Below are 20,689 nucleotides of genomic sequence, written 5' to 3'. Positions count from 1 at the left end.
AGTTTAAAAAATCTGTCAAATGTATAGATGGAGAAATGCTGTGTGCGGACAATAGACTTCGGATGGATTAGATGATTTTGGACGTCCAGACTGTAAATATTTTATCATTTTGCTACTTGGGCATGGAATTGTGATATAAGTGTTCCCAAGGAACTAGTGCTTTTGTTTTAATTAACTTCGATGTTGTTATGCTGAAAATATTCACTGAGAGAACCTTTCGGAACCAACCTATGAAGAAAGCAATTTTTTTCTGTGATCAAAACAGTTTCATTGGTTGGTAGACAACATTCAGTTAAAGTCTGTAAAATTTCAGATCGTCACAGCGCCTATGTTTTGCAAGACACTGCATATTCAATGGTGAGGAACGAAACGGATACAGAGTTTGGACGACTTTGTGAACAAATTAAAGAATCTCGTGAGAAAAGAGGTACGTGCTTTAACGCTAAGGATTTGAAGACTTGTCTCTGCATTTGTAACTGAAAATGCACGACGAAGATCTTTGGTATCTATTCTTTCTTGCAAGGTCGCACCTCTGCAGCGTGTGCTCCATGCGACAGCTCCAAGTCACCACAGCAGAACCCTGCTACTGAAGACGAGAAACCAGATGAAGAGAGTAATGAAAATGAGGAGATGCCAGCGGCACCTGTAGATGCCAGTACACCCATTTCTAATGGCAAGTTGCATTTTATTCAGCTGCTCTTGTCGTTAATACCTTCTCTGTTCTTGAGGCGCAACAGGTGTCTCTGATGCCTGGCTCTTTATGGCAGAGGTAGTTTGTTTTCAAATTGACTTCCAAATGGGAGAGAGAAATCCAGAGGTCATTCATTCAATATAGCAATGAATTAAAGTTCAAAGAAAGTTGGTTCATTTGATGTACTCTTACTGGAACTTCATTTTGTAAACAGAACGACCCCCCACTCAAGAATATCACAGCTTCCCTCCCATACTAAAAATGATAGTACTCACCCTTGTAGGAGCAGCAATGTGAAGAAGGTCAAGGGCAGTAAGAAGGGTTCAAAGCTTTGATATAACAAGCCTTACACTTTTTTTGACAGAGCTCCTAATAAGCATCTTTAGCAAGGTCTGGAGATGGGAGAAAAACTCAAACTAGATTTTAATTCTAGGATGTATAATGTCAAGCTTGACTGTTCCTCTGAACAGTCAATTGAATTTAATTTTTTTTAATTTAAATTAATTAGTTTAGTTTTTTTAATTTAAATTCAATTGAATTTAAAGTTTTGAATTTAAATTCCAATTGAATTTATTGAAAAAAATTCCAATTGAATTTAAAGTTTTTGTTGTTGTTTTTCACGAAACACTAAGTTTATGTGAAAGGTTTTGCTGCAATATCTTTTTGCCAAGGATATTAAGCTTAAGTTATCCACAAGAAAATGGTGGGGAGAGGGAAGCTTTAGTTTTGAAAGCTTTTTTTTTTTTTTTTTTTTTTTTTTTTTCTCTCCAGGTTTTTCTTGAGCACAGCAGCGTTTCAGTGTCTGCCTGCCATTAGTTGCCCCACTACCAAGTCAGGAGGGTCAATTAAACTTGCGTGAGGCAGAATTTCTTTATCTGAATCTACGTGGTTCACATAAATATATTCTTGTTTCCTTCTTTCCCTAGGATTATTCTTCTCCCAGTATTGAATGTTTCAACGGACACCGTTTAAGATCAATGAGCAAAAGCATCCTGCGGTGTTCAGTCTCCAGCTTTGAAGAAAGTATGGCGATACTGAGGGGAAATGTCAAGAGGAGATGCTTTTCAAGGTACTGTATTTCTATATGTTCAATCTCTGTTCGATTTGTAGATTGAAAAGCAAGAGAGAAAGCATGTGCAGTGAGTTGTGGCCTGATAAACCTCCGGCTAAAATCAGCAGAGGCCTATGAGCATGCTGATGGTGTACCAGTACCTTAAAACTAGAGTCCCTCTTCTCAGTGAAAGTCTCCCGCTTTTCTAAAAAAAACTGTTTTTTTTTTCCCAACCCCTTTGAGGTGTTCTTGTGGTTTAACCCGGCCGGCAGCTAAACACCACACAGCCCTTCTGCAACCCTCCCACCTCCCTCTCTGGAATGGGGGAGAGAAATGGGAAAGTGAAGCCCACGAGTTGAGATAAAGACAGTTTATTAAGACAGGAAAATAATAATGATGATGATGATGATAGTACTGCTACTAGTAATGTGTACAAAACAAGTGATGTACAATGCAGTTGCTCACTACCCGCTGACCAGTGCCCAGCGTAACCCCTAGCAGCCCGGCTGCCCCGCCCTATCCATGGTGCAGCGTGTTGCCATAAGGCATAGAATTCTTTGGCCAGTTGGGGTCAGCCATCCTGAGTCTGTCCCCTCGCAGCTGTTGCTGTGCGCCGATTCTGATCGCCAGTAGGACAGTGAGACACCGAAAGGTCCTTGGCTTGTTGTAAGTACTGCTCTGCAGCAATTGAAACATCGGGGTGGTATCAGCACTCTTCTAAACATCCTTTCACACATTCTAAGCCAAAACATAGCAACCTACCCACTACTAGGAGGAGAACTAACTCTGTCCTAATTGAAACCAGGACATGTATCTTTTCCACTTGGGTGCTATTGCTCATAATTTTGAGAATTCAACATGAGCAAGCTAGGAAATGTGGGTACATACAGAACCGCGTGTATATGGCACGCAACAGACTTGGGATCTGGATCCTGCGTGAGGCCTACAGGCTTCTCTTTGTATACCATAGAGCACTGGCTTGTAAACATGGTGAAATTTCCCATCCTTGATGGGTCTAATACAACAAGTCTTTTCTCCCTTCTCTGCCCTGTCCTCTTTCTTAATGTAGGCAGTTGAGAAAGCCAAAATTGGAACGAAAAAAAGAATATAACACAGGTAAGTGGCTGTAAGTCCCCGGGATACCTATTTACGCTGGTTACTGAAGAGGATGGCACTTGGTCACTCCATCGCTTTCATTTGGCCCCAAAGCCTTCTGTAGTCATCTGAATTCACTCCTCAGTGACTTTTCTGTGAAGAGAGGTAGGTGCAAATAGGAGATTTTATGAATTCCTTGGGGAGGGAGCAGTGTAAATTGCAGCTTGGTAGGCACAAAGCAAACTGTTCTAATTGTGCAAAGTAAATCGATACTTGATAAGTTCAAACTTAGTTTTATAGCTGGCAACCACAAAAGTAAACCTTAGCTGTGATCCTACCAGCACAGTGGTGTAGCTCTTCCCTTCCCCTTGTCCTCTTGTCTCTTTTAATGACAGTGCAAGCAACAAACCTGTGCCAAAGGGTGCGGTATGGTAAACAATGGGCAGGCTTTTTTCTAAAAAGCACGAGTTTGAGTTATGTGGTGTTTGGGTGTTTCTCTTGAAACGATTCTTACCTCCTTGAGCTGTTAGATCATAATGCAGGAAATGGAAGTGCTGCATGCATAAACAGAGTAATCAAACATACACCTCTTAGGAAGAGGCTTGCAATGTCATAGTGTTTGTTTTGAGCACTGTTAGATACAGTTTTACATGAATGGAGTGAAAACACCTTAGAGAAAGGTGTTGATTGTTCTCACTTTTCCAAGACAGAAATAACTGGAGTAGATTTCCCTCCTGCATGGAACAAAAGTTGCACGTTTGTTTTTGTCTGGCTAGCTTTCAGTCTCTTTAAAAATTTCCCTACAGGTCCCAGTTTTAAGTAGACAGTTTAAACGTGCAGAGCGATAAAGAAGTGGAATGCAGTGGTTGTGACAACAACTTCTGATCTGAAATGTAAAGAAAACTCAATCCACTTCAGGGTGCCTTTTTTGTTTGTCTGTTTCCATTTTACAAGAGCAACGGTGAAATAAGGAGAATCCCATCTTCACTGTTTCAAAATCCTTTGTTTCTGCGTATCAGTCACCAGAACACTGAGGAGTAGAGCTGGTGCAAAAACTGTGAGACGAGTCCACGGAGAAAACAGGGACTTGGAGCTGCGCCGCAGCTGTAGAGTCGGACACAGTCGGTACTCGACTACTAACTCGTCCATTCTATTTGACAAACTTATGACAAAGTAAGTCATCTTTTCTTGCAGACCTCTTAGAATGATCTTTCTTAGCAAGCCTTTGCACTATGGCATGATGTTGGCCTCGACTTGCTCTTTATTTTGACAGCAAAGAGTTATGGCTGCTCCTGGCATTTCCTTCATGTTTACAGGGAGACACCGTTACCTGGCTAGATAAACAGATTTTCTTGAAGGTGCTATTTCAGCATATAAGAATTGATTTAAAAAACAACAACAACAACAACAACAAAAGTGCTTCATGGCTTACTAGTTTTGTAATCTCACATTTCTCCAGGAATACTTGATTTGCTGCATTTCACCATTACACTCGTCAGCGCCACTGATTCTGGTTTATCACTATTTGCATTGCAAATATCCTTGTCCAAAGCTTAAACTGATGTATGCACTGCTTGAAAACAAAACCTGAAGTTGCAGAGCAGAAGACTCAAGTCATTATGTTAGCAGCTGTGTAACCATACTGCTTTCCAAGCATAAGATGTCCAGCTTATTTTGTTTCTATGAAGAGTTTAAATGGCTCCCGTTAAGCAAAGATGTCCCCACACTGATACTTACTATTAAGCAAGGATTCCACCTCCTTTGGCTGAGGTCTGCTCCCTTACTCATATTCGAACATTCATCCAAGTAGCCTGCAATTCCACCCTCTCGGGGGAAAGTCCATAGAATAGAAAAGGTTCCTCCAGTCTCTTCCTCAGCCTTTTTTTTTGAAGCATGCAATAAAGCAAAACATTCACAGGCTGCCCTTCCATGCAAAACAAGGCAAATTAGTAAGACAGGAGCCACAAAACTGATTGTCCTTTAAAGTTAAAATGAGATTTGAAATAGATCGAGTTAGCAAGTGTTGTAAGTCTGTAGCTAAGTCTGGTTTTGCCAATGCAGCACAATTCCCTATCACGTAGCCAGAGCTGCTTCTGTAGCTCCAAGAAGCAAAACTGCTTTGAAAAAATACTGTGTCATCAAAGCATTCGTTGGCTCAGTAGGCACGGCTCAGGTTCAACAAGTTTGTGAAAAAATGAGTACTAACAGAAGCAGCAGGGTCCAAAGAAACACTTAAGGGGCTTTACCTTGAGTGTTATGCACACTGTCAATAGAAAAGCACTGTAACAGAATCTGCCACGGCAGTCTGCATGTTACTGAAAGACCATCGGAGTAGGACTGCAGCAAGATCGTTCCGAAGTTACAAAAAAAACATATGGGGGTGGGAGTTTAGTTGCGTTAGATAACACAATCTTAGATAAAGATTTTGGTCTTAACGTAAAAGTAAGGATGTCTACTGATCTCTTCAACTCCAACAACTGAAGCCCAAGTCTGAAAAATCGCCTTTAAGAATGCAAAGAAAATATTTAACTCTTCTGTATGTTCATACTTTGCTATCAAGCAAAGGAATGAATGCTGATGCCTTAACTATGTAGGGCTGTAGCTTACAGAGAGACTACACCTTCCTGTTTTTTTCCCTTTAAAAACGTTAAATGCACGTGAAATTATTTCGGGGTGTTTTCACATGCAAAGCCTAATGCAGTGCATGCAAGCCCTGTCATCTTCTTCCTCTAGTAGTGTCGCATTAAGGGGTGTAGCCGATTGACCGTCACGGGTCCCGTCAGATTCAGGGTGCTGAACTATCACGGTCACGGACTCACCAACAACGCAGTACGGCCTCGCTCTAGTCGCGTTCAAGGAGAACTCTCACAGCTAGGAAGAATGCAATTAAGTGCAATTTCTTACGGCGACAGGTACACAGGTTCTTTGGATTGTCAGTGATAAATTCACTGTCTGCAAAAGCAAGCTAGCATGCATGAAATGCACAGGCACACAGCCTAGGTATTAAGACATTAAAAAGCATCAAAACTCTACAGATTTCTAAGATTCCACAGAGACGCCTGGTATAAGCAAGCGTTCAGATCTTACCCCACGGCGTCCCAATGGAGTGGGGGTGGGGGAGTGAGAGGCTCAGCCTGTCGAGTGATGTCAGAAGGAATCCTTCCTGATAGTATCTTCCCTAACATCCCCTTTCTCTTAAAGCAATTGATGTTATTTTCTATCTTTAAGGTGGAGCTTGAGTGACTCTAGTCATGCATATCTTGGTTGTGCTTGGTAGAAATGATCTCACTTGCGTTTAAAGGTACAGGCTCTGAGAAATTCCAAGGGCGTGCTCAGTGAGGGGTGGTTGCACCTTGGAGGCGGGTAGCTTTTGGGATGGAGGTGTGCTTATGATGCCTAGTCGCTTAAGGCGATTACTCCACAAGTAGTAACTTAGTGTTGATTTAACTACAGCATATCTAAAACATAAGAAGGATGTTAGTATGGAAGAAGCCGATGAAACCAGTCCTTAAATCTTACTACTTATTGTGCGTGAGCAGACTGGCGTGAGTTTTAGCTATACTGGCAAATATCAAACCACACCTGTGTCGTCCCAGAGCTGGGAAAAAAAAAAAAAAACAAAAACAAGGAAATGTTGAAGCAAACAGGGAGGCCTGTAGCTTGTGCAGTCTTTTAGCTGAGAAAATAAAGGAGAGAGACAGGTAGCCTTGAGCTAGCAGAAGCAAGGAAGAGAAGGGCTAAAAGGGAAAAAACAGGAAGGAGAACACGAGCTCCAGACTGACCTATAGTAACCTTTTTCTCATTAAGGGTCATTAGCACATTAAAAATCACACCTGTCAAAATGCTAATCTATGCTAATGTGGGATTCGTTGTGTGTCCCCCCTCTCCTGTTCCCCCTCCCCCCCGGTATTCCTCTGTAATGCACAAGCTCAGTGGAGATAAGTTAGATGAGCTGTAATAACCAATCCAAAGGAGCCAAAGAGAGAGTTTTCACAAGTTTCCTGTGTATAAATGACGGCGATTTGAGTCAGAGGTGTGCTTGCTTTGCGAAAGATGGCCAAGTACCTGACTCTGCAGAGTTCTATAAGTAATTATATAATTAAAAGACCTTCATGTGCATTCCGACTCTGGGTGCTTATTGGCGTGGTGCACTCTGCACGAACCTGCGGACAACATCTGTACTCAGTGTCATGCCTACAGACAACCCTTTACTGTTGGGACCTGCATATTTTTCTGTGCATTCAACACAACCCCTTTGGCACAACTAGTTAACCACGTAGCTGCCAGTCCACCACTCAGTTGCACTTGTGAAGAGGAAAAGCTATTTCCATCTACTGTAGGAGCACATCCTCTAAATGCAAGCTTCACTCACCTGGTCATTTACTGCAGGACAAGATTTGAAAACTGTTGTTGAGTTCTGGGTTTCCTGCTTACAGGAAAAATTAAGTGCTAGATCACCCTCTACTCCGCTTTGTCTGCTGCATTTAATGGAGATTAAACTGATTTCGTTTGCTCCTCCGTTTATGGACAATGAGCTGAAGGAACAGGTACAGCACATTAGCCTGGAATGCCTTCCCTCCCAACCAAAGTAAACTGGAGCTGTAACTAACACAAGCAAAAGCAAGGCTTCTGTGTTTTCAGCTGAATAAAGTTCCAACAAAATCATCCTCTGGGATTTGAAGCTTACTTCACATGACATGCCAACGACTCTTTTCCCTCTATTGTAAAGCGGATCCCTGCTGTTAGTTGCTGTAGAAGCAAAGGAATCGTCGGTTTGGTTACCAAATAGCCGCTTCTGCAAATGAGAAGTGTTGTGTTCTCTCTTCCCTTTGAATGACTCCACACTTCTCATCAGCTACTGGATTGCTGACCTAGAATCAGAGAACATCCCAAGGTGGAAAGGACTCCCAATAATCACCAAGTCCAACTCGTGGCTCCACACAGGACCACCCCAAAGTGAGACCCGATGTCTGAGAGCATTGTTCAACACTTGTTGACCTCCGTCAGGCTCGGTGCCATGAGCAGTGCCCTGGGCAGCTGTCTCAGTAGCCAGCCACCCCCTCAGCGCAGCACCTGAGGCGCACGGGGCTCGGCGGGGCAGCCCGGGAGGGGAGGACAGCAGGGCGAAGTGGCAGCTCCCTCAGAGCCGTCTCCCCGCCGCCTCGGCCGCATGTCGTGGCTTTTTCGTGTCGGGGCTTTTTCATGTCGTGCCCTCAGGCTCTCACCGTGGGTGAGATGCTGCTCCCCAGCGCGGACCCCTTGCGCGCGGGGCCTGTCCGCGGTGGCGGCGGGAGGGAAACCCCAACCCCAAAGCCCTCCCGGCAGGGAGAGCTCGGGGTGAGGGCCGATCCGGCACCGACAGTAAACACACGCCGGAGGAAACGCTCTGGTTTTAGCCATGAGCAGCGCGGCCAGGTTCAAAAGGCGTCACGCTGGAGCTCCGAGTTCGGCGGCGTTCCGAGGCCGTTGTGGCGGTTGTGGAGACGGCCCCGGCTGAGGTGGCTGCTGCTGTCGCTGCTGTCCCCTCTGTCCCTGCTGTTGCCGCTGTTGCCGCTGTTCCCGGACCTTGGAGACCCCCAGCGGCTCCCTGTGCCAGGCCCTGTGGCCCCGGGGAGCTGCCCGCCGCCTCGTCGGCCAGCCCGGCAGCAATCCTGCCAGCACAGAATAGCCCACTGCATTTCAGGGTAAAGTGACGATTAATTTCTATTTCCTGGCCTGGGTGCTGCTTTCTTCTTTAAGGAAGCTTCAAGGTTAAAGGTTCAACTCAGTTATGTCAGGGTTCAACTCCGTTTCGTGAAGGGGCTCTTGTACGAAAGCTTAAGCTGGGATTGACTCTCTGCTAAGCGGAGGCCAAACGTGGACCTACTGAGAAACAGGTCCTAAGTGATAACATTTTCTAAAGAGACTGCTAAACACATCTGAAGAGTGCTGCTGCAGAACTCTGAATGGGGGGATAGCAACTGTCTTAACTGATCTGGAATCTTGAATTTACTTTTCAATGGACAAGAGGTGTGTCTCTCAAGGCAAACAAAGAGAGGAGTAACACCCTCTCTTGTCACTCATGTCAACATAAATTTATGCTCAGAGCGTAGGTGTAGGAACAGCATCGGTATGCATATGGAACATCGGGAGAGGAAGCTCTATCGGTATTTACAGTTTTTCTACTACCTTGTCAGAGAGACGTCATCTCCAAATGAGAAATGGATGTATTTTGAAACAGTGGTGGTGGATCGGATTTCTTCTTTGTAGTGTTAATATTTGCTCTTGAATCGTACTTAATACCTGGTAACACCTCAATCAGTTGTCAAAAATAAACTTAAAAATGTGTAAGGCTTATCTCATTGGTCAGTATAAAGATCAAGGTCTTCCCTTCCCTTCCCTTCCCTTCCCTTCCCTTCCCTTCCCTTCCCTTCCCTTCCCTTCCCTTCCCTTCCCTTCCCTTCCCTTCCCTTCCCTTCCCTTCCCTTCCCTTCCCTTCCCTTCCCTTCCCTTCCCTTCCCTTCCCTTCCCTTCCCTTCCCTTCCCTTCCCTTCCCTTCCCTTCCCTTCCCTTCCCTTCCCTTCCCTTCCCTTCCCTTCCCTTCCCTTCCCTTCCCTTCCCTTCCCTTTTTTTCTCCTTTCCTTTCCTTTCCTTTCCTTTCCTTTCCTTTCCTTTCCTTTCCTTTCCTTTCCTTTCCTTTCCTTTCCTTTCCTTTCCTTTCCTTTCCTTTCCTTTCCTTTCCTTTCCTTTCCTTTCCTTTCCTTTCCTTTCCTTTCCTTTCCTTTCCTTTCCCCCCAGTATTGTTTTTCTGTTCTCCTTCTCACTGCAGTCTTGATTTTGTTTCTCGTCCCTTAAGTATGTTTCCAATGTGTTGCTGAAACATTTTCCCTTTCAATCCTACAAAAGGAGCTGTCACTGGTGAAGATCAGAGCTTATCCCTGAGCCCAGGCGCTGTCACCTTAGTCTTCCAATCGGACAAGGACGACTTCATTTCTCATGTAAATGCATTTGTCAGGTTTGCGTATTGTTTTTTCAGGAATGGAAAGTGTGTATAGAATGGATTTAAAATCAATTTTAAATGTAAAACGTCAAGGCAAAAAAAGTTCTAATTACAACCTCTGCACACAATTTGCCAGCTGTGGGACTAGGAGTTTTCTTATTTACTGTGTTTTGTTTAACGTGTCTGAAGTTTAATGGATAGCAATCAAGGCGTGCTAGAAATCTGAAAGCACTTTATGCTTTGTTCTCTCCGTCGTTTTGGTATAACAAACTAGCTTATGTTTTAAACGCTCCATGAGGTTAGTGGTTTCCCTAAAGGTAACAAGTCCCTGTGTGCTACAGTAAGACAGTAACAAAACATGAAGTATAGAAGTTCATCCTGTCATTATTCAGCTTCTGCCTATGGACACACAGCTATGCTTATTTAAAGCGGTATCACCTTGAAACCTAATCAGCATTTTAAAAAGGACTTTGTAGCAGTTATTGGCTTTTGTCCTGGAGGGCTGAGGTTTGTTTTGTTTTGTTTTACATTCAGCATTTCCGTTTCTAGCTTACATTCCCCTGTTGTTTTGCATGAGGAAAACGTGCAGCTTTACAAAGTAGAACGGAAAGAGCTGCTTTTTAGTCTAACTTTTCAGTTTGTTGTAGGAGTTTTAAATGTGGTAGGAGTAAAACAGCAGAAGTACTGCTGCCAAAGTTATATTGAAACTCGTCTTTCTTGGAGAAGCAGAAGAAGCCCAGGGAGAAATAAATTTGCAAACATGCTCTTCATGCTCTCCTTTCCCAAGATTTCTCTGAGATATAGACCATCCTCTGTGGGTTTTGAGGTATATGGTTCCCAGGAGTGAAAAGGAGGGCCAAACATCTCTCCTCTTGGATCTCAACATGCTAGGGCTTTAGTGTACTGCCACTTACGGCTCCGCTTTTTCACCTGGAAAAAGCGACCACATGATGTAGACTGAGGAGCCCTCAGAAATTAACTTGCTATCACCAAGTGACGCCCATGAAAGGTGTATTTAAAAGCTAGGCTCATTATAGAATCACAACAAACCCCTCATGACTGGTGCAGTAGACAGTGAGGTAGAGGGCGAGCCCTGGAAAGACAGAAGAAAAGTAGCAGTGAGTTCTGGGTACCTTTGTGCAGACGAAACAGAAAAACGCAGGCAGTGAAGTAATAGTGTTCCGTTGCTCATGTCAGCAATAGATAATTGCAACAATTATCTATTAGATCATAGGTACTAATTAACAGATAATTGCGCAACTCCGGAAATCAATAAATAACTGATTCCCCTCAGAGAATGTCTTCTACATTTTTATATTAAAAAGACTCCAGAGTTGTAATGGATTAAAATCCTACGGAAGGGAAAGAAATGGCATCAGCCACTAGTTCTGCAGAAGCGAAAAGTAATACTGATAGAGTTTAGATGGAAATTTTCACTTTGTGTGTTTAGTTTGGGGATTCTTTTTAAATCATTCATACCAGCGATTTAGTTCTTAAGGCTGTTTCTTTGAGATTAAGTGACAGGACTTCTGCTACTCTTTTCTTCTTGGAATGCTTCTTGATATTCTTACGTCAACCAGAACTTCTGTCTCTGTCGCAGATGTGAACAATGACCGTAGCTAAGAAGCCCAAATCTTCAAAGCCTAAAAAGCCCTCTTCAAGGCGGTCTGGCAAATCCAAGAAACCAAGTACTAAAATACTGATGTCACGCGCCGCAAACTGGGGCCGGATAGTGCCTGCAGAAGATTCAAGCCAAGTCTCTGTGGCCCAAGGACGTGGAGGTGGTATTTACTGTAGATCATCTGAAAAATCTAAGGCTTTTGCCCCAAGAGATCTAAGTAAGTGTGCGTTTTATCCTGCCTCCATTTTCTTCAAAGCAAAAGTAGAAAATGCAGTTCTTACTTGTTGCACTGATAGAGAAGGGGACTACTGTGAACAAAGACTTGAAAAGCGAATCCCCTAAGGCAACTGAAGTGACTGATGTTACAGAAATTAATTTTGATATATTTACAGTCAACAGAGAAATATGGGGAGCTTTTTGTAATGCACAGATTCCTCCATGTCTTTTCTGTTTTGCAAAGAAAAGTGTTTGATGGTTGCTATTCACAGCTTCCATTCTTCACAGGTTTTTTGAATGATAACATTGCTCAGGAAAAAATCTGGTATCTGTAGGGGTACCGTCATTCCTAGTTCCTAGTTTTTACGTGTTTACCGTATAATTTCAAGTCTAAGTTTGTGGTTTAAGTTATAATAAGGAAAAAAACAGTAGTTGAGTTAATCAGGTTAAAGATTATAGATGGAGAGGAACTTGGCATTAGGTGCTACAAACAGAATGGCAGTTAGCCTTGCCTTAGAAAAATTAAAATGGTTGACTAAAGTTGTTTGGTTTTTTTTCCCCAAAACATTGTGTTGACCAGCCAATTTGAATTTGGTGGTATTAAAGCTGTCTGCAATAAGTTTTTCTGGTTTGGATTGTAGCTAGCTCCTCTAGGTGCTCCTGCAGAATAGTATTTTTTTAAATACCTTTCTTCGAAACAAACAAACAAGATCTCTTTTTAAATTTAACTTTCTTGCAGTCGTTAATGATGGAATTGCTCCACCACAGAGCATTCTTTTTCCACCTGAGAAGATTTGTATGGATTGGCGAGAAACACAAAGTGTTGGAGTTGGCCTGTACAATCTTGGCAACACATGTTTTCTTAATGCTACTCTACAGTGTTTGACCTACACACCCCCACTTGCCAATTACATGCTTTCTCTTGAGCACAGCCAGTCATGTGAGTACTTTCTAACAGTATTTTGAATCTGTTGGATAGCTCTGAAGGTGAAAGAACAGCAGTGATTCTGTGAGATAAGCTTATTTGCCTGATTTTACCTGTAGCAGCTGGCTTTGAGCACCGTATTAGCAGTGGGCTCCGAATAGCATATGGAGTGCAATTAATGCACCATGTTTTATTTATTTAGTTATTTGTTTGTTTGTTTGTTTGTTTGTTTATTAAAGGATCATTTATTGCTTCATGGGAATAATGAAGTGCATTGGACAGTAATGCATTTAGTAGTAATTTTGGAGAGTAATACATTTTGCAGCCTGTGGAGTTCACATTCCTGTCAGCCTTTACAACTGCGACTTTGCAGTAGTCTTTTAGATTTCTCATCACAAAATGCATTTGAATACAGGCTTAGTGGATATTTTTCTTCTGTAAAGTTGTGTGAAATGAAATGTTACAAGACTGTTGGGACATTGGCATCTTGGGAGAATAGAATGTAGCAAGGAGAGTGGATATTGTATCTGTAGTTTAAATTGTACTTAGATGTTTGTAGTTATGGATATTTCGCTGGACTGGGATGCTTTGTTCTTTCACTCTTCAGGTCGTGAACAAGAGTTTTGCATGATGTGCACGATGGAGACTCACATTAACCAGGCCCTGCGTTGCACTGTTGATGCCATCAAGCCTACGCATGTTATCAGTAATCTCAGTCGTAAGTGGCTTCAGATGTGTTTCTTTTCGATAGCTTGTAATCTTCAAATAATTATTTGATGTGTATAAGTGGTTTTAACACTCAAATGAAGAGAGATTTTAGAAATACAAGATTGATTTCATTTTTAAATGGGGTCAATACTATCATCTTATTTAGGAATAGGACAACATTTCCATTTTGGCAGTCAAGAAGACGCACACGAGTTCTTGCGCTATACTGTTGATGCTATGCAGGAAGCGTGCTTGAACGGAAGCACCGAGTAAGCATAAACAAGTTCACTTTCATACATTCTCTAGCACCTTCTAGTCCTTTATTTACTCTCAGAAATGATCTCTAGCACTTTTTAGTGCCTTATTTACTATCAGCAACGAAAGTCTACATCATCCTTGGTTTTCATCAAACTCTTTGAAGAGTTAACTCTGTGCCTTAAATCTTCTGAGGTCTGATTATAATTTATTTCCAGATTGGACAGATCTTCTCAAGCTACCACCATCATTCATCAAATATTTGGAGGATTTCTAAGATCGAGAGGTACTTGAAAAAATATTCCTGTCCTTAGAACTGATCTGTGTCTTTTGTCGGTAGTAAAGCAGTCTGTAGTTTGTCTAAAGTAGTATCTGTCAACAACTTGAATTTGGACAGTTAGTCTCCTTCACATAATGTTAAGCATTTATATTTTGCTTCCAGTGAAGTGCTTGAATTGCAAAGCAGTTTCGGATACGTATGAGGCATTTCTTGATATCACTTTGGATATAAAGGTAAGATGTTTTCTAAATATAATTCATGATGTTTAAGTACATGCATAACTTTCTAAATTAAACTTGTTTAACTTAAAAAACCAAACCACATATAATGTTAAAACATAAGAGCTTGGTGGTGCTAAGGAAGTGGATTGGACTTTGTCCTTCCGTGGAACCCATGTAAATAGTCTCCACATTTGCATTGGGTTTAAGGGGAAGGAATTCTCTTTCTGCAAAAATGATAATGCTGTCATACTTCTTTGTTGTTCTACCTCAATATACATCTAATTGTTAGACTGATGAATTTGTCCCCAGTATTGATGACAAAGCACACTATAGATGCTGTCTAGGCTACTGGAAAAGTATTTGTTCCAAAGTCAAATGCCTTCCAGGTGAGGTCAATGCTGAGCATGCTCTTTCTGCCTCCTTCTTCACAGTGCTCCTAGTAGATCGCTTGAGTATGTTAGTAAGATTCTCTTATAAACTACTAGTATGTCTCTGGAATTTTGAATTACGGTGACTTTACGCTCTTCTTTCTCGCTGCTCTAGGCGGTTTCGTCTGTTAGCAGAGCTCTGGAACTCTTTGTGAAACCTGAAGAGCTGGATGGAGAGAATTGCTATAAATGTAGCGAGTAAGATTTTGACGGATTAGGTCTTAATCCTAGATGTCAGTTTTCTATGTTGCATGACTCTGTTGGACTACCTCTAAACTTTGGATCTACTTACAAGTTTTGTGGAAGTTTATAAAAGACTTGGATTTTTGTTTCTTTGGAGGGGGGAAGTCTTGTTCATAGGCATTCCCTATGGGTTTGCAATTCTCTGGCTTGTATTTTGCCATCAGAATTCAAAAAGAGCTACTTTTGTTCTTTCTATTTATTAGCTCTCGACAGTACTTTTCTTGATGTAAACTGCCCAGTTTCCGTTGTTCTCTGGGCTAGTGGCTAATTTTCACTGCTTATGCCGTAGGTCCTACCTTGGAGCGGGCAATGTGTCAAACTGAACTATTTTGTTTCAAAGGATGGCAGATGGTTTCAGTGTCTTTCCAGACAAGCTCAGTACATGAAGACTTCCTACTGTTAAATGTCTCCCTCCTGTAGAATGACCATGTGCTTCTGTTGTATTTTTGATGTTGATAGTCGACCTATGTCGGAGATTATTTGCAATTTCTAGTCCTGGGGACCAAGTCTCTCTCGTTCCGCTTTCAGTATTTGTATTTCCCTTGAAAGCTGAAAGAATGTTTCCAGGATTGGAGTTCAAATAGCCACTTTTGTAGACCAAGAAATGGTACCTTGCCATCCAACCTGGTAATACCCTTTCGTGAGAGATTCCTGTTCCCACTATGCTCTGAGTTGTTGGGAAAATTGACCTTCTTCTCTGTATTAACAAACCTGACACGCAGTGCATGGGTTTATGAAAAGAAAAAAGACCAACCTATTATGCAAGTAAATATCATTCAAATAGCATAGGCATGCGTGAGACATTAAAAGGAGTTTGTTTTGGGGGCGAAAAAAGAAGATGCCTTCAAACACTTATCTCTGCTTGTTTTTAAGGTGTAAAAAGATGGTTCCTGCGTCCAAGAGATTTACCATACACCGTTCTTCCCAGGTTCTCACAATATCACTGAAAAGATTTGCAGATTTCACAGGTGGAAAGATCAACAAGGTATATTTACCACTGTAATGCAACTATATCATTGTGTAATGGGACATCCCCCAAAGCTGAAAGTTGTTAATATTTTCAGACAATAATTGTAGACTAACGACTATGGCTTATTCTTTCTCTTAATATCAATAAAGTTCCCGCTTGACAAGAAGCATATGCTTTCCTCTGAGAAGGCTGATTCATCAGGAAACAGTTCTCTGCAACTTCTAGTCTTAACCATTGTTTATGGGAAGACTTATTTGTAGTGAATCAAGAAATATATTCTAGAAATATATTCTAGAAATAAATTCTAGTCTGTGTTTTTTGGAAGTGTTTTTCTCTGGCTAGTCCACGAAGTACTCTGGGATAATTTTTCTGTCTTCTTGGTGTCTCTTTAGGAGGTGAAATATCCGGAGTATTTGGACCTGAGAGCCTACATGTCGCAGTCAATGGGAGAACCACTGCTCTATGCCTTATATGCGGTGCTGGTACATCACGGTGTCAGCTGTCACTCAGGACACTATATATGCTATGTAAAGGTAGAAGTCAACAGCATTTCTAACAGGGTAAAGGTTGTGCTGGCAAACCAATTAAAGCATGACTAGCAGCTACTGTTTCTAGGGAAAAAGATTTCATTATATTTTTATTTGACGTGTGTGTATTTTGTTCCTATCCGTGATTTCATTTGGAAAACGTGCAATTCACCTAAAGAAATCGTTGTCTTTATTTGCAGGCTGGTAATGGACTTTGGTATCAGATGAATGATGCTAAAGTAGTGCGTACTGACATTAAAAGAGTTCTTGGTCAGCAAGCTTACATACTTTTTTATATCAGGTAATAACAAATCTTAAAATGTGTTCAGAAGAGATTTACTTTCCCGTTATTGATATTTTTCTGTTTTGCAAGTGTTTTTCTTGCTATCCGGGGAGAAGATTATTATTTGTCTAATTCAGTTCTGTCTAACCTGAAATTCTCTGTGTCGTTTATTATCTTTTGTTGCTTGGCCTTAAACTGCAGCACTTGTGTAAATTGCTATCTATGTGTTATCTGTAGCTGGCTAATTTAGAGAAGGAGAGAAATGAAGGTCATCTGTGGTGTAAGAATGAATTATTGCTGTGCAAGTGATAGTCTTAGTAGGAAGACTGTTCTCTACTTTTCAGTTTGTAGTCTTGGCGAAGCCTTCTGTAGAGAAGGCTTCCATATCGTATGAGCTGTTCCTCTAAAATTATAGGATGGGATTTAATCCAAGAGTAGGCTGAAAGAAAAACTAAACTACGATCACTGCTCTTTTCTGAAGGCGCTATGATTTGACACTTGGAGAACGTGCGTTTTACTTGCCAGCACCATCTTATCCCTGTTCATTCCCTCCTGGTCAGCAGGGGGCTAATAGTAAGCAGGCTGGATTTATGGGACCACGACTTCTTCCTCATATGATTAAGGTAATTCAGGGAAGCGGGAGGGCAGATAACGGCACCAAACTGCTAGTGGGTTTGGGGTTTGGTGTGGGGTTTTTTGTTTGGTTTTCGGCATCTTAGTTTTGTTTTCCTTCCCACGCTGCAGCTTTCTTCACAGCCCTCATGCTACAGCCAGAGTCATTCAAACAGTGGTTACTGCTAAATTGTGCAGCCATGCGACTCCATTACTTTATACCTCCAAGACAGCTTTCTAAAGCACAGAGAGCTACGCTCTTTGACAATTTAAGCAGAGTGTACTAATCCTCAAATCATTTAAAAGAGGACTTGTTTTTCCTATTCTCGTCACTTTAGCTAAGACAGGGAAAACTAATTGTCTTATTCCTGAGCACCAGAACAATTATTTCAGGCTTTTCAGGGTATGTTTAAAGGGAAAAATAAATATATTTGGGAATAGCAGCAGGTAATGTTAAGTTGCTTGGCTGGTTTTCAAAGATGATGTTAATTTGATACCAATCTGCAGTAAACCAAAAGCAGGAATTGAATACGCTTATTGGACTTGCATTTATCCTTAAAGGGCAGTGTGTTTTTCTTTTTAGGTGTTAAGACCATTTGTAGAAACACTCAGTAGGAGAGTTTTGTGCTTCAAAATGTTACATGCAGTGTTTGCGTTAATCCATCTTGCAATTTCTTCTTTTTAAATACAGAATTCAAGCCGTTTAAATGGAAATGGATCCATAAAAGAGGACGCAAAGACCACTGGTGTCACCCTAAAAAGGCCATCTTCAGCACCACCAATGGCCTGTGTTCAAAACCAGGCAATTACCAGGCCTTCAATGACTGATACGTCAAGAAAACAGAAGATCACCATCAGTATTCACAATAAATTGCCTGCTCGTCAGACTGTGTCACAGCCTGACTGTCTTAGCAGTGCTGTGGAGGATGAAGATCTCTACCAGGCTGTTCCTTCATCCACAATTACAAATTCGGTAATGCAAATGAAGCAAATGCAAACAAACAAAAAAGTTTCTGATGAAATTTTTGTGGAGCCAACAGTGAATGAAAATCCTAAACTCAGCTCTGATAACACAGTCCCTTATGGTGCAGAATCTTCAGGAAAATCTGAGGAGGAGTCAAAGGGCTTATCTCAAAGGAATTGCAATGCAATGTCCTCTAATGGAATTTTGGTTGGAAAGGTAGTCCGTACATTGCAGCATTCCAACTCTTCCTGTCAGAATGCTGACAAAGGAAGATCCCAGCATGAGCTGCCAAAAACAGATTCACTAAATGGTGCTATTAGGTTAGTTACTGAATCTAAAGAAAACGGACTGAAACTTGATGATTCCACTTGCCGAGTTGAACCTGTTAAACCTTCTGAGATATTCTTTTCTAAAACAAATGGATCGCTTGAAACATAGATTTGCTCCATCGAGAATTTCTCACCTACGATGTATCCGGAAGTGTTTATTGTGTTCCTAATTCAGGTGAAATACTGAGAAAACACAGCACAAATGTGATCATAAGACTTTGTCGTATTATCCCATTAGAATTTGCAGACCTGAGCTTACATTAGAACTTGTCAACTTAAGCTCAGCTGAGATAAAAATTCCTAATTTCATAAAGTAGATTTTGGGGGGTGAGTTGGGGTTATCTTTGAAGTGTAGATAATGCATACAACTCACAGCGGTCTTGCTTACTATTTAATGGAGACATTCTGACAAGACTAGTCCTCAGTACTACTACAAATAGTATTTTTTTGTCTGCTGACTTGTGCGTTTTAATTGCAGATGCCTGGAGCTATGCCTTCAGTCAATCGAGAAGTCATCACGGAGTCCCTCACAGCCAGCCAGCTGAACAGCTTGTCAGAGGAAATGAGGTAAAATGAGCACAGTCTTATTAAGACAAGACTTTATGGAAGTTCATTACAGTTTTATCTGTCTACTAATAGTACTTAATGGAAGGATTTAAATTAGTACAATTCCATACTGTGTGTCCAGTGTCACGAACAGAACTAATGATCGGCACTGAGCATATCACTCTGATGCAGGTTGGTGCCTCAAGGAGAACTTGTGTTCCTTTATAGAATGTTTTTCCGTTTTTCTCCACTGTCTGGAGAAACATTGGCTGTTCCCCACTCGCCCTTATGCCTTTTTTCTCAGAGCAGCAGGTGGAAGGAGACAGATGCGTTTGCTTTTTTAGTGCAATGGCTTCAGAAGCAAGAGGGGAAAAAACACTTTCTCTGGGAGCTGGAGAAGGTGTCCTAATCACAGGAGAGGTTTCTAAATGGCATATCTTTGCGAGCGGTCCTGTAGTCTGGAGGTTTTTGTTTGTTTGTTTGCCTTTGGAAGGTTTTACTCTTAATATTCACGTCCTTCAGCAGAAGTGAGAAATGGGTTTTTATTTTATGCAGTGTTGCGGAACCTCTGAAATCTCCTGGGAATGATGAATACCTTGCCCAGTACCAATGTGTATTCTAATCAGTACAAGATTTAATATACATACAATTAGCATCCAAAGGGTAGCTATGCCCTGATATGCTTCAAGTTCTTTTAAGCTTAACTTTCGGATCTCCAGAAGTAGACTCAACCTTCCAGGTTCCTGTTACGGGTCCCTTTAGTCGTGATGCATGTGTCCACCCCTTTTCCACCGTTCTTCTAGCCGTCTCTTTCGTAGTTCAGTAAAGTCCACCTGTATTCTCTCAAATGGTCGATATGCAATTCGTCTTCCTCCAGCAGGTGCTTGCCTAATCACCTTCTTATTCACCTTTTGACATGTTAAGCATCCTTGGACGGTTTGTTTGGCTATCTCATATATTCCTACAGACCCATAAAATTTTAGAAATTGATCACTCAATGCTTTTGTTCCCCAGTGGGTTTGTAGGTGTAGCTGTAAAAGTAGACACCTAGTTTGTTCCTTTGGCAGTATTTCTCTTCCATCAGGCAGAATCCATTTTCCTTCTTTCAGTTCTGCTCCTATGGTCTTTATAATTTTTATTTCTGCTTCTGTATACTTTTTCTCTTGTGTCCCTTTTCCGTTATCCGTTTCTTGTAGGGTGAGGACTACATCATGCTTCCTAAGAGCTGCTTCCCTAGCTTCTCTATCCACTAGGTTATTCCCTCTTATGTGGAAGGCAGTTCCCTTTTGATGTCCTCTGACATGTACCACAGCAATCTCCCTAGGTCCTCTCAGTGCCTGCAATATTTGAGTAACTAAAGTTTGGTGAATCAGCCCTTTTCCCTGTGTGCCTATGAGTCCCCTTTCTTCCCAAATTTTCCCAAATGGGTGGACTATTCCATAAGCATATTTAGAGTCTGTATAAATAGTGCCACTTTTTCCTTTCAATAGTTCTAGGGCTCGTAATAATGCATAAAGTTCACGTGCTTGAGCGGACCAGGCAGCGCTGAGTGGTCCTGACTCTATTAGGACCATATCCCCATTTACAATGGCATACCCTGATCTTCTTTTTCCATCTACTACTTTGGATGATCCATCAATAAATAATTTTTCCCCTGTTTCTAATTCTGTCTCCTCGAGATCGGGTCGGATTTTGGTTTGCAATTCAATCACTTCCACGCAGTTATGTTGTAGTTCTGTTAGGGG

At 41.6% G+C, this 20,689-nt stretch overlaps 1 protein-coding gene across 1 annotated transcript; it reads left to right on the top strand.

The window, feature by feature from the left end:
* Positions 1-1,651: 1,651 nt before the first annotated feature.
* On the top strand, positions 1,652-20,197 carry LOC311429094 (ubiquitin carboxyl-terminal hydrolase 42-like; the record flags this gene model as incomplete). The annotated part of the gene is made up of 19 exons (XM_084540226.1): positions 1,652-1,760; positions 2,812-2,858; positions 3,857-4,010; positions 9,723-9,814; positions 11,417-11,654; positions 12,393-12,593; positions 13,186-13,296; positions 13,453-13,555; positions 13,760-13,827; positions 13,984-14,054; positions 14,586-14,668; positions 15,587-15,698; positions 16,076-16,216; positions 16,411-16,511; positions 16,975-17,116; positions 17,797-18,078; positions 18,877-18,965; positions 19,500-19,557; positions 20,141-20,197. Exons 5-19 carry the CDS (start codon positions 11,426-11,428, stop codon positions 20,195-20,197), a joined length of 1,848 nt encoding a protein of 615 aa, XP_084396352.1. The 5' UTR covers positions 1,652-1,760; positions 2,812-2,858; positions 3,857-4,010; positions 9,723-9,814; positions 11,417-11,425.
* Between the last annotated feature and the right edge of the window lie 492 nt (positions 20,198-20,689).

Source organism: Aythya ferina (assembly GCF_964211825.1).
Source record: "Aythya ferina genome assembly, contig: HAP1_SCAFFOLD_323, whole genome shotgun sequence".
In the NCBI taxonomy this organism is placed as follows: Eukaryota; Metazoa; Chordata; class Aves; order Anseriformes; family Anatidae; genus Aythya; species Aythya ferina.
Note: the sequence above shows the minus strand (reverse complement) of the source record. Positions and strands in the feature narration are given on the sequence as shown.